Source organism: Leptonychotes weddellii, chromosome 5 (assembly GCF_054177405.1).
Source record: "Leptonychotes weddellii isolate Sample4059 chromosome 5, ASM5417740v2, whole genome shotgun sequence".
NCBI classification, from domain to species: domain Eukaryota; kingdom Metazoa; phylum Chordata; class Mammalia; order Carnivora; family Phocidae; genus Leptonychotes; species Leptonychotes weddellii.
This window is the reverse complement of record NC_138373.1, coordinates 67,547,013-67,563,921: the sequence shown is the minus strand read 5'-3', so window position 1 is coordinate 67,563,921 and position 16,909 is coordinate 67,547,013. Positions and strand designations below refer to the sequence as shown.

Below are 16,909 nucleotides of genomic sequence, written 5' to 3'. Positions count from 1 at the left end.
AGCTGGGTATTGAAACCTTCCCTATTATTGTAGAACTATTTTTCCCTTTAATTCCATCAGTTTTTGCTTCATATATTTTGATGGTCTATTATTAGGTGCCTAAATGTTTCTGATTGTTGTATCTTCTTTTTTGAAACTTTTGTTAGTATATAATGTTCTTCTTTATCTTTTTTTTTAAAAGATTTTATTTATTTATTCATGAGAGACAGAGAGAGGCAGAGGGAGAAGCAAGCTCCCCGCAGAGCAAGGAGCCTGATGCGGGACTGGATCGCAGGACCATGGGATCACAACCTGAGCTGAAGGCAGACACTCAACCAACTGAGTCACCCAGGCGCCCCATCCTTCTTTATCTCTTAAAATCTTTTTTTTTGATGTAAAGTCTGTTCTGTCTAATATCAGTACAGCCATTCCTGCACTCTTGGTTACTATTTGCGTGGAATATCTTTTCCCATCCTTTCACTTTCAGCCTGTTTGTACTATTTTCTATATGCCCAATAGCTTTTTTGTCCCTTCCTGCATTCCTATGTTTGTTGATTAACAACAACAAAAAAACATGCAGTGTTTTGTAGGGCATTGTTTAAATTCCTTAATGTCCTTTTTTGTATATTCTATAGCTATTTTGTGTGTGTGGGGGTGGTTTTCATGGGGTTACCTTTAACATTTTAAAGTTACAGTAACTTCAAGAATGTGCAGAATCTGCTCTTTTACAGCTCTGTTCCCACTTATTTTTATTGTTGTCACAAAATTACATCTTTATATGTTGTTTGCCCCCAAACATAAGTAGTAGTTCTTTTAAATATATCAGTCTCATAAATTACGTAGAAAACAAGATTGGAGTTACAAAGTTACAGTAGTACTAGCTGTTACACTAATAGTTTTTTCCTTTAAATGTCTTAGTTTCTTGGGACACCTGGGTGGCTCAGTTGGTTGGGCATCTGGCTTTTGATTTTGGCTCAGGTCATGATCCTTGGTGTCCTGGGATTGAGCCCCGCATTGGGCTCCATGCTCAGTGGGGAGTCTTCTTAGGGCTTCTCTTCCTCTTCCTTCGTCCCTCCCGCTTGTGAGCACGCACACGCTCTCTCTCTCTCTCTCTAAAATAAATCAATCTTAAGAAAAAAAAATGGATTAGTCTCTTAAATCACATAGAAAATGAATACAGTTATAAACCATTGTTAGCTTTTATAATTATTTATTTATAATTCTTTATTTCTCTGTTTGGTTTCAGGGTATTGTCTAGTTCCTTTTCATTTCACCTTGTAGAATTCCCTTGAGCATTTCTTGCAGGGCAGGTCTAGTGGTGACAAACCACTTCAGCTTTTATCTGTAAATGTCTTGATTTCTCCCTCACTTTTGAAGGGTAGTTTTGCTTGATGTAGGATTCTTGCTTTACAATTTTTAGGAGATGGTAATTAAGAGGACATGACCAGTGGTTGACCTGTAAGCCGAACCCGGGCATTTGGAGGTTTCTCACCTCCTGTCCTGTCTTTAAAGTTTTCATGGTTTCTGGATTACCTTTGAGGGTCTCTTCATTTTACTACTTTTTTTTCTTTCTGTCTTTTGGTTTGCATAAGGTCTTATCTTTGTCCAAGTGTGCTTATTTTTGCTTCTGCAATTCTGTTGAGCCCATCTAATGACTTTTATTGTACTTTTTAATGCCATAATTTCTGTTGGATTCTTTTTTCTAATTTGTCTCTATTGATATTTTCTATCTGATGTGACATTATTGTTAAGTTTTTATTTACTTGTTTAAGTAATCTCTATACCCAGTGTCAGGCTCAAACTCACGATCGGTGAGATCAAGAGTCACATGCTCCTCCAACTGAGCTCCCTGATGTGATATTGTTACCGTGAGCCATAGTTTCCTTTAGTTGTGTGAACATGTTTATAATGGCTACATTATAGTATTTATTTGATAAATCTGACGTCTAGTCTCTCTCACAGATATTTTCTCTTGCCTGTTTTTTCCCCCCACGTAGTGATGAAAACTTTTTCCTTGTGATGAGAACTTTGAAGATTTATTCTTTTCCCTTTTCCTTGTGTTGAAGACTTTGACGATTTACCCTTTTAGCAACTTTCAAAGATACGATACAGTTTTATTAACTCTAGTCACCATCTGTACATTATATCCCCAGGACTTATTTTACAAGTGGAAGTCTGCACCTTTTGACCACCTTTGTTACCCTTTTTTTTTTCTTTTTTCTTTCTTCCCAGTGTATGGATATACTTTCCTGCTTCTTTGCATGCCTCCTAACTTTTTATTGGATACTTGACCTTTTAGATAATGTAGCAGCTCTAAGTACAGGTACTGGCCTGCCTCTTCCAGTGTTTGTTGTTTGCTTGTTAACTTGCATAGTGACTGATTGGATTGTTTTAGTTGAGTCTTTTCCCCCATTAGTGTTCAGCTTCTGATACTGTTTCTCAGGGAGGTGTAATTTTGGATATGCTCACAGTTATCCAGGGTGATAATGGTTTAGATTGGGCTCTCTTTTTATGTTTCTCTGAGACCACACTCAGCTGTTAAAAACTTCATTAATTGCCAGCTGATTGCCCTCATGATTTTAAGAATGCCCTGGACTATAATCGTTCTGCAGACTAATCCCATCAAATTCTAGCTCCTTTGAAGGAATGGTTTCTGAGTTTAGTGTTTAATTTTTGTTAGACACTAGGAGAAGGAATGGTTTCTGAGTTTAGTGTTTAATTTTTGTTAGACACTAGGAGAACTCCTATCAGTTCTCTTATTCTCTGGTACTCTTTTGCAAACTAACCTGCCTAGAGTTTAGCCTGTATCTTTAAAAAATTTTTTTTTTAATTTTTGGAGGCAGGGATGGGCAGAGGGAGAGGAGAGAGAGAATCTTAAGCAGGCTTCATGCCCAGTACAGAGTCTGAGGTGGGTGAGCCTCAGTCTCACAACCCTGAGATCATTACCTAGGCCGAAATCAAGAGTCCGATGCTTAGGACACCTGGGTGGCGCTCAGTCAGTTAAGAATCTGCCTTCAGCTCAGGTCATGATCCCAGGGTCCTGAGATCGAGTCCCACATTGGGCTCCTTGCTCAGCAGGGAGCCTGCTTCTCCCACTGCCTGCCGCTCCCCCTGCTTGTGTGCCCGCCCTCCGACAAAGAAATAAAATCTTTAAAAAAAAAAGTCGATGCTTAACTGACTGAGCCGTCCAGGTACCCCTAGTTTAGTCTCTATCTTGAATCTGCTGTCAGTACTTCCGCTGTTCCTTAGAATGTCTTTAGACTTCTTCACCCTGTGTTGTAAATAAAGTTAAGCCTTTTGGGAAGAGATTAGACCTCCCTGCCTAGCCCCTTCCTGCTTCTTCCCCCCAGGCAAAATCTCTGAACCAGGCTCTAGAGATATGGGGATGGGGACAATGACAAGTTTCTCTCTGAGTAATAGCCACACTCTAAGAGATGAGTGCTTGGTGGGCCGGTGAGCATTGGTCTTGGGTCCACTCAGCTTGCTTCTCCTGGTGTAGGACCTCCACATGAGCTGGGTCAAGAATGATCAGTGCCCTGGTATTCTCAGCATAACATGGTCAAGTAGCAGTTGCCTCAATTCCACAAGTAGAGCTGGCTGGTAGGAGGGAAGAGAGCCCCTACTTGTAAACTGTTTATCTGGGATTAGCCTTGGCAATAGTTACCCAAGGCAGAATGAGAAATACTGGCGTCCTCCTGTTCCTCCTGATTGCATCTGGGTGCTGGAGGCCAAGGGGTCCTGTGTTTTTGACTGCAGAAGTCTGGAGTAGATTCTCTGCTCCTCTGAATTGGGCCTGGGAGGAAGAGAGACATCTTGGTTCAGATACCGTAGACTTCTTGCTTTTCTTACTGAATTTTCTTTTTTCTTTTTTAAAGATTTTATTTATTTATTTGAGAGCGAGAATGAGAGAGAGAGAGCGTGAGAGGGGGGAGGGTCAGAGGGAGAAGCAGACTCCCTGCCGAGCAGGGAGCCCGATGCGGGACTCGATCCGGGGACTCCAGGATCATGACCTGAGCCGAAGGCAGTCGCTTAACCAACTGAGCCACCCAGGTGCCCCTTACTGAATTTTCATAGGTAATCTTGAATGTTTCTTTATTTGCTCTTTACCTTTAGGACTGTTTCCAGAGGCATTTAATGTTTTGTTTTGGTTTTTATCATTTTCATTGGGGAGCAGGTCAACAGAGCTCCTCACACTGTTATGCCACAAGTCATTCTCCTGTTCTTACTGTTTTTTATTTTAACCATTCTGATTAGGTTTGTGATGATAGCTCATTTTGGTTTTAATTTGCATTTCCCTGATGGCTAATGACATTGAACATCTTTTCTTGTGATTATTTGCCATTTGTACATCCTCTTTGGGGAAACACCTGTTCCTGTCATTTGTCCATTTTCTAGTTGGAGTGTTTTTTTTTGTACTGTTGAATTTTTGAGTTCTTTACATAGTTTAGATAATAGTTGTTGGATATGTGATTTACAAATATTTTCTCTCAGTCTACAACTTGTCTTTTTAACTTCTTAGTAGAGTGCTTCACAGAAAAGTTAATTTTGATGAAGTCCAATTTTTCATTTTTTTTCCTATTATGGATCTTTTGGTGTCAAGTCTCAATACTCTGTGCATAGTTCTAGATTATGAAGGATTTCTCCTGTGTTTTTTATACAAGTTTTATACTTCTGCATTTTACATTTAAGTCCATTATCCATTTTGAGTTAACTTTTGTATAACATGTAAGGTTTAGGTTGAAGTCCTCTTTTTTTGCGGGGGGTGGCTATCACCTTTGTGATTCACCATTAAATTGCTTTTGCCAGGGATGCCTGGGTTGCTTAGTCAGTTAAGCATCTGCCTTCGGGGCCCTGAGATTGAGTCCTGCATTGAGCTCCTTGCTCAGTGTGGAGCCTGCTTCTCCCTCTGCCTGCCGCTCCCTCTGCTTGTGTGTGCTCATGTGCTCTCTCTCTCTGACAAATAAATAAATATAATAATTATAAAAAAATAAATTGCTTTTGCATATCTTTAAAATAAGAGTTGGGCATATTTGTGTGTCTACATTTTGGATCTCTGTTTTGTTCCATCAATCTGTGTGTCTTTTCCTCTGCCATTACCACACTGTCTTGACTGCTGTAGCTGTATAATAGGCCTTCATATTAGATAGAGGGATTTTTGGTAGATTATTTTTGGTAGGCCTTGTGCCTTCCATGTAAATTTTAGAGTAAGCTTGCCATTATTTTGTTTCTATGCTAAGATCTTGATAGGAGTTGCATTTAAACCTATAGAAAATTTGGGGAGAATTGACATCTTTATTGAGTCTTCCAGTACATGAATATGGTATGTTGCTTTTTTTGTTCATCAGCATTTTGTAATTTTTGGCAAACAGATCCTGTGCATACTTTGTTAAGTGTATACTTAAGTATTTAATTTTCTTGGGAGTAATTTTAAATAGTATTTTTCTAAGTTTCAGTTTCTACATGTTTATTTTTAGTATATAAAAAAGTGATATTTGAGTGTCGATATTTTGTCAACATTGCTGAACTCATTTATTAGTCCCAGTTTTTGTAGCTCTTCATTAGCATTTTAAGGTTTGCTTTGAAGCATTTTATCCTTTTTTTCCTATTGTTTTTTTTTTTTTTTTAAAGATTTTATTTATTTATTTGAGAGAGAGAGAGAGCACATGAGAAGGGGGAGGGTCAGAGGGAGAGGCAGACTCCCCGCTGAGCAGGGAGCCCGATGCGGGACTCGATCCTGGGACTCCAGGATCGTGACCGGAGCCGAAGGCAGTCGCTTAACCAACTGAGCCACCCAGGCGCCCCTTCCCTATTGTTATATATTAGTTTATTCCATAGTAACCAAATATTATGGGCTTTTAGGATGCAGGCTGTTAATATCCATAGTCAATTTTATACCCAATCATTTGGTAATTTTTTATTATAATTTTTCCCAGTTGATTCTGTTGGGTTTTTAGCTAGAGTATCATATAATCTGTAAGTAGTTACAGTTTTTCAACCCTCATTTTCACCTCTTATTTTAATTGTCTAACACCTCCAAGACAGAGCTAAATAATGGTGATTAAGGATACCTTTACCTTACTTGTAATTTTTCCTTAGACTTTTAGTATCAATGCTTTTGATTTCAAAGCATTGCATCCAGGAGCAATTAATTTTATCATTAGGTAGAATGCAAATAAACTAAAATATATAGTACATTACAGTTGTTGAGTGTTTTAGGATTGGGATATTTTATTAAATCTTTAGGAACCGGAGGGATGACATAAATGCTTTTTCCTTCAATAATTTTATTGTTGAAACTAAAATAATGTGGTAGGCCTTCTTGCTTTGTATATATAAATTAGTGAATAGAATTAAATTTTTTTGATTGAAGATTATACAGTGCCTTATTTTGTTCATTCTTTTATTTTACTTGTAAATTTAGAAAACATTGTTGATAGGAAGGTATATTTATCTCTCAGGCCTTTCCTGGAAATTGATTTTCTTCTTTTTATTTTAAAATGACTCCTTTACAAATTCTTTGGGAAAACTTATTGTTATTTGCTTTCTTTTTCTTTCTTTCTTTTTTTTTTTTTCAAGATTTTATTTATTTATTTGACAGAGAGAGACACAGCGAGAGAGGGAACACAAGCTGGGGGAGTGGGAGAGGGAGAAGCAGGCTTCCCGCGGAGCAGGGAGCCCGATGCGGGGCTTGATCCCAGGAGCCTGGGATCATGACCTGAGCCGAAAGCAGACGCTTAACGACTGAGCCACTCAGCGCCCCTGCTTTCTTTTTCTGAGTTGCAGATTACAAAACAATTCTAACTAATAGAATATTCCATTAACATTCTCATAAATGAGCAACAGTCCTCCATATATAGCTCCTGCTTATGAGAAGTTTGGTGTGGTCATATTTCAAGGCTGCTTTGCAGAAAGCTTTATTTTACTTGCTACAATTTGAGAATAAAGATTCTGATTCTGTAGTTTACTTGCCACGTAAGCCAAGTGCCTTTAGGGTTCAAATTTTTATCTTTTTTTCCCCAGTCTTAATCTTTTGGGTAGTAGAAAGAACATGAACGTCATGAGGGCCAGAAAGACCTGGATGTAAATCCCAGCTGCTCCTCTTTATTTGTATTGACTCATGGTCTTGAATAAATTAATCTCCCAAGTTTCAGTTTCCACATCTATAAAATGGGGGATAAAACACCTCAGGGGGGTGGCTATATGTTAGGATTATGTGAGATACCACATGTAAATTATCTGGTACAGAATTTAACTTTGTGGAATCGTTGATCCACAATAAATGTTAGCTTCCTTTTCCCTGAAACAAAATGAAGTAGTGGGTGTGAAATAGTTTTCTGAGCTGCACATAAATAAGTGTAAGTTATTAGCATTGCTTTCTCTTTTAGAATTGGGCATTAATAGCATAGTTTATAATCTCAGTATTATTAATATGCTTGCTGAGGCCCTTAAGTGATAGGCACATGCTAAGGTTTGGTGATCCTTAAAGATTTGTGTTTGTTCTTGCTCCAGAAACTTTGAAAGCCCTTAGAGAAATCCTGCAGCAAACTCACATGATTGTATGAAACAGTTGGCTGATTTTTAGTCTTAATTCGAATTCTAGGGCAGATTCTTAGTCTTCGTACCCATTTATATGTGAAAACCAAATAGGCATTTTACCTTCTTTTTATGCTATCCAGGCCCTCCCACTTTGCCCTACTCCTCCTTTCCTCCAGGAAGAACTTTGAATCTCATGGGATTTCATGAGCATAACACATACCCTGGCTTCTTCTGTTTATGTTTCTAGTTGGATTGGCTGTGATAATGACCTTATTAGTAAATGTAACTACATGTCTAAATTAAGCTTTTGTACTGTGAGTTTAAGAGGTACAGGGTCAAGGACGTGAAATAATTGAACTCCAAGGACTTACTACAGCCTAATTTAGAGAGAGAGTGATGATTTCTGAAAGTTTTTACCACTCAAGAACATTTAAATGTTATCTGTCAAATATTCATTAAATATTTATGTGCATAGCATTTTCTAGGAACTCAAGGGATGTAAAAGAAGTATGCTCCAGTCCTGAGTTTCTTGCCTTCCAGGTTAGTCTAGTTAGAATTCACAACAACTCAAATATTGAAATGTCAGACGTTTAAGGAACTTAAATGCAAAACATTACCAATGATATGTGCTATGAAAGTCAGAGACTTTGTCCTATTTATTTCATACAAAATATGGTGAATTTTGGTTTCCTCACCTGAAAAGTAGATACACAAATACACCCTTTGAGGTCATTGTGATGTTTAAATGAGACTGGATATGTAAGACCCAGCTATTATACATAAAATCCACATATTCTTTCTGCAGTTTGGTCTGGTTTTAATGAAAAAGTGATGTATTGTAAAATGGTATATTTGAAGTAATAAGTAAGAATTGCATACTGTAAAATGATATATTGTAAAAAAAAAATACAGGCAGGGGGCGCCTGGGTGGCTCAGTTGGTTAAGCGACTGCCTTCGGCTCAGGTCATGATCCTGGAGTCCCTGGATCGAGTCCGGCATCGGGCTCCCTGCTCGGCAGGGAGTCTGCTTCTCCCTCTGACCCTCCCCGCTCTCATGTGCTCTCTCTCATTCTCTCTCTCTCAAATAAATAAATAAAATCTTAAAAAAAAAAAAAATACAGGCAGAACAAAATGAAAAGTTTTCTCACTTGAGATCTTAGATTCTTCCCTGTGTACTTACGTACCAAGAGCACAGTTTTTAGTATTTTCTAGTAATTATTCTGTGCGTATACAATTATACTTTTATAACTTCTGGGAACATTATACATGTTGTCTTGTATCCTGATTTTTTTTAAAAAATTGATTTTGACCATCTTTCCTGTTAGCAAATATAGATATTTTATACATTGTTTTATTCTTTTTTTAAAAAAGATTTTATTTAGGGCGCCTGGGTGGCTCAGATGGTTGAGCGACTGCCTTCGGATCAGGTCATGATCCTGGAGTCCCAGGATCGAGTGCCGCATCGGGCTCCCTGCTCGGCAGGGAGTCTGCTTCTCCCTCTGACCCTCCCCCCTCTCATGCTCTCTCTCTCTCATTCTCTCTCTCAAATAAAAAAAAAGATTTTATTTATTTATTTGACAGAGACACAGCGAGAGAGGGAACACAAGCAGGGGAGTGTCAGCAGGCTTCCCACTGAGCAGGGAGCCCGATGTGGGGCTTGATTCCAGGACCCTGGGATCATTACCTGAGCCAAAGGCAGATGCTTAACGACTGAGCCACCCAGGCGCCCCTCTTTTTTTTAAAGGATTTTATTTATTTATTTGAGAGAGAGTGCGTGTGCGCATGGGCGCACACATGAACCGGGGAATGGACAAAGGGAGAGGGAGTAGCAGGCTCCCCACTGACAGGGAGTCCCAGGACTCTGGGATCATGACTTGAGCTGAAGGCAGCCACTCAACCCACTGAGCCATCCAGGCTCCCTGTTTTATTATTTTTAATGATTGCTGGGTATTCTGTTGTTTGAGTGTATAATAATATAACCTTTGTCTTCCCCCAGCACTCATTTAATATGTTTATTTAAAATATGTTAATTCACAGCTTTCCTCTCCTTAGGGTCAACTCACTATCCAGAAAGTCCATCCTCCCCAGAAGGGACAGAAAGGAAGACCTCTTTGTAAGAAAGGCTTGGGTATCCCATGAACCAGACAGCAGAAAACCGATTGGGGTGCAGCAGGACTCCAGAGCCAGATATAAGGCTCAGAAAAGGGCACCAGCTGGATGGTACAAGGAGAGGTGATAATGACAGCCACCAAGGAAATTTGGAACCTGTTTTAGAGGCATCTGTTCTTTCTTCCCATCATAAAAAAGTAAGTTAAAGGGGAAGGATGGTAAGTAAAACAATGTTTATGGGAATGTGGCTGGAGGGAAGATATTTAGGAAAAAAAGAAGTATGGGGATGTTGCTGGAGAGAGGTTGGGGTTTTGAAAAGGAATATTGAGCACATTTGTAAGTTTTTGTTCAGGATAAATAAAAGTCTTATTTTTAAATTAGCTAGGTATTATTTGATTTTATAGTTAATCCTTTTCTGCTGACCCTAAAATCATACTTAATCTGCTTTATCTTGTTTGAGAAAGGAAATGGATTTTTTTTAAAGACTTTATTTATTTATTTGACAAAGAGCACAAGCAGGGGGAGTGGCAGGCAGAGGGAGAGGGAGAAGCAGGCTCCCCGCAGAGCAGGGGGAGCCCGATGTGGGACTTGATCCCAGGACCCCGGGATCATGACCTGAGCCGAAGGCAGTCACTTAACCAACTGAGCCACCCAGGCGCCCGAGAAAGGAAGTGGATTTTTGTAGTTACTATTTAATCTTTATAATTCAACCATGTTTTAGTTATGAAATATTATCATTTATATTTTTGGAGAAATTCTAACTCTGTGCTAGAACTACTCCAAATATGGTTTATCTCCAGTGTCTACCTTGGGAGTCACTAGAATTCTGGGAACAGAGGCAGATTTTAATCTTTCCTTTTACTTCCCAGAGAAAAGAGCAGCTTTTAAATTATTTAAGCAACTATGCCTAGAGAGCAAAGGTATAAGTATCTATGAACAGCATCAGAAAAGTCATTGTTTTATACATTTTGTTATGTGCTTTGTATCCTTGGAATTCCATAGCCTGTGTTCACTGTTGTGGCTCTAGTACAATGTTTCTCAAACTGTAGGTTGTTTTCATTAGTGGTTTGTGAAATTGATTTTGGTACTACAAGTAGTGTTTAAAAAATTAAATAGTAAGAGAACAGTGAGGTGCATGTATGTAGTAATATACCTTTAAATTATATTATTTGTTGAAATTGTATAGTTTTATATAAATATGTACATAGATATGAATAATATATACATTTCTTAATGTGGGTTGTAGTTAAAACATTTTGAAAGCCTCTACTCCAAACTGTATCTTTACCATCCTAAGAGATATGTTTATTGTGTGGGTAATAGTGGTGTTGGTTTGAACTCCAGAGGATTTTCTTGTCCTTTCAGGTCTATTACAAGAATTTCATCAGAGCACTGTAGCAATATAGGCACAATATAGGAAATTTAAGGTAGTTCTTCTATTCTTAAGCCAACTTTATCTTCTTGGCTAGATTGTGCTATAGTGAAAGATTTGCATGCATGCGTGTATGTGCCCACACATACAGAGGACAGGTCAGTAGGATTAAAAAAGCACCTATTTGCCTATAGTAAGTATATTATTATTTGGTCTTTAAACCAGCATTATTACTGTTTAGAGAGAAGTTTAACAGATATCTGGGGTAAGAACTTCCATCTACAGTTAAGACCTTGCTTTCTTGCTGCCATTTTATGGTAATGTGTACTAGTAGCTAAGACTTTCCTATCTAAGCTCAGCAAGCTGTTTCTCTCATTTGCTGCTAAGGCCTAAACAGTTGTTATTTTACTTGGATGAGTGACTGGAGGTGTTTTTTTAATTTTCCTTTTTATTACCGTAAACACAACATGAATTATTGCTAACTATATGTCCATTAGATCTCTAGAACTTTTACAGCTTGCGTGACTGAAAACCTCCCATTTTCTCTGCCCCTGCTAGCCCTTGGCAGTTGCCATTGTGCTTTCTGCTTTTATGAGTCTGACTGCTTTAGATATCTCATGTAGGTGGAATCATGCAGTATCTCTCCTTCTATTACTGGCTTATTTCACTTAGCATAATATTCTCAAGGTTTGTACATGTTGTAGCGTATATCAAGACTTCTTTTTTAAGGCTAAATACTATTCCATTATGGGTATATAGTTGCATTATTTTATCCATTCATCCACTGATGAACATTTAGGTTGTTTGTACCTCTTAGCCATTGTGAATAATGCTATCAGTACTGTTTTCAGTTCTTTTTTGTATATACCCAGAAGTAGGATTACTGGATCATATGACAGTTCTATTTTTAGTTTTTTTGAGGAACCTCCATACTGTTTTCCATACGAGCTGCATCATGTTCCCATCAGTAGTGCACAAGGGTTCTCATTTCTTCACATCCTCGCCAACACTTACTATTTTCTTTTTTGATAATGGCTATCCTAACAGATGTGATGTGGTACCTCACTGTAGTTTTGCTTTGCATTTTTTGGATGATTAGTGATGTTGAGCATTCTTTTCCTCTACTTGTATACTTGGAGAAATGTCTCTTCACATCTTTTGCCCATTTTTTAATCCATTTATAAACCAGTTGAGTTTTGGTTTTTTTTTTCTGTTGAGTTTTAGGAGTTCCTTTTATATTTTGGATATTAACTCCTTATCAGATATATGGTTTGCAAATATTTTCTCCTATTCCATAGGTTACCTTTTCATTCTATTGATTGTCTTCTTTGCTGTGCAGGAGCTATTTAGGTGACATAGTCCCACTTGTCTAATTTGCTTTTATTATTTGTGCTTTTGAGGTCATATCCAAGAAATCATTATCAAAACCAGTGCTGTAAAACTTAACTTTTCCTCTCTATTTTCTTCTAGGAGATTTATAGTTTCAGGTTTTACATTTAAGTTTTTTTGAGTTAAGTAATTTTGAATTGATTTTTGTGTATTATGTAAGGGTCCATTTTTACTCTTTTGCACGTGGGTATCCAGTTTTCTAGTACCATTTATCGGAGAGATTCTCTAGTCTCTTTCCCATTATGTAGTCTTGCTGTTCTTGCCGAAGATCACTTGACTATATATGCTGAGTTTATTTCTGGGCTCATGATTCTGTTCCGTTGGTCTCTATGTCTTCCTGCCAGTACCATACAATTTTGGTTACTGTACTTTTGTAATATGTTTTGAAGGAAGTGGCATATTTCCAGCTTTGTTGTTCTTTCTCTAGACTATTTTGACTAGGGGTGCCTGGGTGACTCAGACCTTTGGCTCAGGTCATGATCTCAACAGTCCTGGGATCAAGTCCCATGTCGGGCTCCCTGCTCAGTGGGGAGTCTGTGTCTCCCTCTCCCTCTGCCCCTCCCATCCCCCACTTGTGCTCTCTCTCAAATAAATAAAATCTTAAAAAAAAATACCGTTTTGACTATTTGAGGCCCTTTGTCATTCCATATGAATTTAGGGATTTTTTTTTTTTTTAATGATTGAGGTTATCTTAAAGAAAATGGAGATGTAGGAAACAGAATTGGAAGAGGGTTGACCAAGTTATTGAACACAGGGTCAGGAGACCCATCATCTACCCTTGTTAAATAGAAAAAGTTACTTAATTATCCTTGATTTGTATTTGTCATAGATGATATCTGTATTCCTTTCCAGTTATGATAGGACTCTACATTTTTAAAAAAAGATTTTATTTTATTTGAGAGAGAGAGAGAGTGCACGCGCATGCATGCACAGAGGGACAGTAAGAGGGAGAAGCAGACTCCCTGCTGAGCAAGGAGCCCGATGCAGGGCTTGATCCCAGGACCCTGAGATCATGACCTGAGCCGAAGGCAGACACTTAACTGACTGAGCCACCTAGCTGCCCCAGGATTCTACATTTTTATCAATTTTCTGATACTAAGAAATGTTCTCAAGGGTTTCCAGAATGTACACATTGAACTATTCTTTTTTTTTTTTTTTAAGATTTTGTTTTTAAGTAATCTCTACACCCAATGTGGGGCTTGAACTCACAACCCCAAGATCAAGAGTTGCATGCTTTACTGACTGAGCCAGCCAGGTGCCTCACATTGAATTATTCTGAAATATACTAATACCCAGTTTAAAGAACTGATGGTGATTATTAGTACCTTTGGCAGTTTCTAGAAGTGATTGTGTAACTGAATGCTTAGTAATGATTGATGGAAAATTGGGGAAGAGGAAAGGAGAAAGTGTGTGCAGGGCATTTTAATTAATAGTAGTGTGTGCAAGGTCCTGAATCTGAAAAGAACTTGGCATATTTAAGAAGTGTGGTCAGTGGGTAGGGGGAGGATAGTAAGAAATGAGGAAAAAAAATTCAGGTAAGAACCTTTGTAGACCATGATATGCAGAAAGTATATTGGAGGTTATTGGAAAGTTTTAGCAAGGGAGTGATAAGATTTTATTTGCATTCTAGAAAGATCACTTTGGGCTCTTAGGCGAAGACAGCAGATTTTGGGGGCTGTTGGTCGGGAGAGAAACTTGGAGATGAGTCAGAAGGCTGCTACAGAAATTCATGAGAGTTGCTTATTCTGGGTTGATGGTGATAGTTGAGTTGGCAAGAAGTGGATACATTTGAGCTGTGCTTTGGAGGTAGAGCTGACAGAATTTGCTGGTAGATTGGATATGATGGGTTAAGGGAGAAGGGAAGGAAATGACAAGAATGAGTCTGAGGTATGACGTGAATACTTGGGATTGCTGGGGTATGATTCTGTATTCTGAGATGGGAAAAACTAGAGGCTAAGTTTGGAGGTGAAGTTAAGTTTAGGTGGGAGGATCAAGAGCTTGCTTTTGGCTGTGTTAAATATAAAATGCACGTGAGACATCTTAGTGGATGCATCTAGAAGATAGTTGGGTAAGAATGTGGCATTCCTAAGAGTGGCCTGGACTGGAAGTAATTTATTTAGGAACTAGCTGCAATGTAGATATGATACTTAAAACCATCCAAATGGTTAAGGTTACTTAAGAGAGGAAGAGAGAAGAGAGGGAAAAGAGAAGGGCCTAGGGTCCAGCCTGAAGGACGCCAGCATTCTCAGGGCATTTCAAGGAGAGAACAAGTAGGTAAGGTAGGAGGAAAACCCAGGAAAGTGTTACATCACAAAAACTGGGGAAGTCTTTCAAGAAGGAGGGGAGGGAGCAGTAGCAGTGATTGGTTTGTTTCTAGTGCTGCTAAAGAGATCATGGACAAAAAGGATAGACCAGTGACCATTGGTTCTGGAAACATGGTGTTCCTAGGTGAACTTAACAAGAGCTGTTTTGGCGGAGGAGTGGGAACAGAAGCCAGACCTTGGAGTAGATCAAATTGTGAATAGCAGGTGATAAGTATTCACGGCATGTGTAATAAGCAGTTCTTTCTCTGTCATGTAAAAAGATGTTTCAAACAAACAAGTGAACTTTTTTTCCAAGTTGTGTTTCTCATGCGCTGAAATTATTTTAAACTTTCTGGTTTCCCACACAGAATAATAATAAATAATAATAATAAAATTAGAATTACATAAAACCTTTCGTTTTTTGCTTATTTTATAAATGAGTACATTTTGCCCTCTATGGACAGCAAACATGTAGATATAAGTACTTATTTTTTAGGTGTTTTTGGACTATAAAAAAACACTAAGACTGAATTGGAGGACACAAGGCCTACTATATTTTTTATTTTTAAAGATTTTATTTATTTGTCAGAGAAAGAGAGCATGCGTGTGTGCATAAGCAGGGGGAGTGGCAGGCAGAGGGAGAAGCAGGCTCCCTGCTGAGCAAGGAGCCCAATGCAGGACTTGATCCCAGGACCCTGAGATCATGACCTGAGCCAAAGGCAGATGCTTAACCGACTGAGCCACCCAGGCATCCCAGGGCTGCTATATCTAACTCTAGATTTGTGGAGAATCTTTCCTGGATTCTTTGGACCTATACTTGGAATCTGTACTTTGCTTATTTTTGTGGTATTTGAGTATCAGAATGTGAATTTGAGAATTGTAACACAACTATCTTCAGTGCAGAAAGATGTTCTGGTAATTTTTTAATCTAAAAATGTCCATAATATGCATATTGAATGTTAAAGAAAATCAGAAGGTAAGATTGTGTGTGTGTGTGTGTGTCTAGAGAAAGAGAGCAAGAGAGAGAGAGAGAACAACTTATAAGGTCATACACACTGAAATTTAGAGTTATGTAAATATTTTAATGTTTGTGCACCAAAAAAGTACATCCCTATGTTAGTCAGCTTTTGCTGTAGGAACTAAATACTCTAAAAGCTCAATGACTTAGAACGATAGAAACATACATGAGGGCTGTAGGTCAAGTGTGACTGCTCTAGGTTGCCATTCTGTTGTGGGTCAGCTCCATGAGTATTCTTACTCTGGGACCCAGGCTGAAGGAGGCTGTCTGGGACATGTTCTTGTGGCAGATTGCAAAAGTCCCAGAGAACAAATCAAATCACACATTTGCATTCAAAGTTTCTGCTCATATGTGATGTATGTTACATTTGCTTATGTTCCATTGGCCAAAGCAGTTATGTGGCCAGGTCCAAAGATAATGGGATGGGGTTTTATTTCTGTATGGGAAAGGAGTGAGTGAATAATTGAAAACTTTAATATATAATCTGCCACAGTTTGTAAGGAAAAAGCCATTCCCTATCCCAGTATCTTTATGTAGGTTACTGTACTTCATAAAATAAATTTTCAGTGCTAGGGGTACCTGGATGGCTAAGTCGGTTAAGTGTCCAGCTCTTGACTTCGGCTCAGGTCATGACCTCAGGGTCATGGGATCAGACCCCACATTGGGGCTTGTCCTTCCTCTGCTCCCCCCCCCCAAATAAATAAATAAAATCTTTAAAAAAAAACCACAAATTTTCAGTGCTGCATCAGATGCTGGAGAGAATTTTCTTATACCACAGAATACTGGAATGACAGTTGGAAGATGTAGGTTCTTCTGTTTATCTGACTCCTGATTATAACTTTGCAGAACTTTTCAGTGCATCAGTTTCTCTGAGAAAAGAGCAACAAGAACATTGTGTATGTCTTCTGTATGCATATTATATGAATAATGTGAGAATTTGTGAAAATTCTTTTAGTTTTTAGATTTGATGCTTGCTTTTCTGTTCCAGACTGTTGCCCTGAATTCTAATAATGAGCATTATGTTAAAACAAAAACAGGGCGCCTGGGTGGCTCAGTTGGTTAAGCGACTGCCTTCGGCTCAGGTCATGATCCTAGAGTCCCTGGATCGAGTCCTGCATCGGGCTCCCTGCTCGGCGGGGAGTCTGCTTCTCCCTCTGACCCTCCCCACTCTCATGTGCTCTCTCTCAAATAAATAAATAAAATC

General features: G+C 38.6%; 1 protein-coding gene across 4 annotated transcripts in view; it reads left to right on the top strand.

Annotated features, from left to right (window-relative positions):
• ADIPOR2 (adiponectin receptor 2) overlaps window positions 1-16,909 on the top strand; it is a 97,223-nt gene that overhangs the window by 43,130 nt on the left and 37,184 nt on the right. For 3 of the 4 annotated variants that reach the window (XM_081820995.1, XM_081820998.1, XM_081820996.1), the window contains exon 2: window positions 9,567-9,820. In XM_081820995.1, coding sequence (XP_081677121.1) covers window positions 9,650-9,820 — 171 coding nt within the window. In that variant the 5' untranslated portion in view covers window positions 9,567-9,649. Of the gene's footprint in view, window positions 1-8,037; window positions 8,056-9,566; window positions 9,821-16,909 lie in introns of those variants that run through there. The other variant, XM_081820997.1, reaches the window with a different exon arrangement.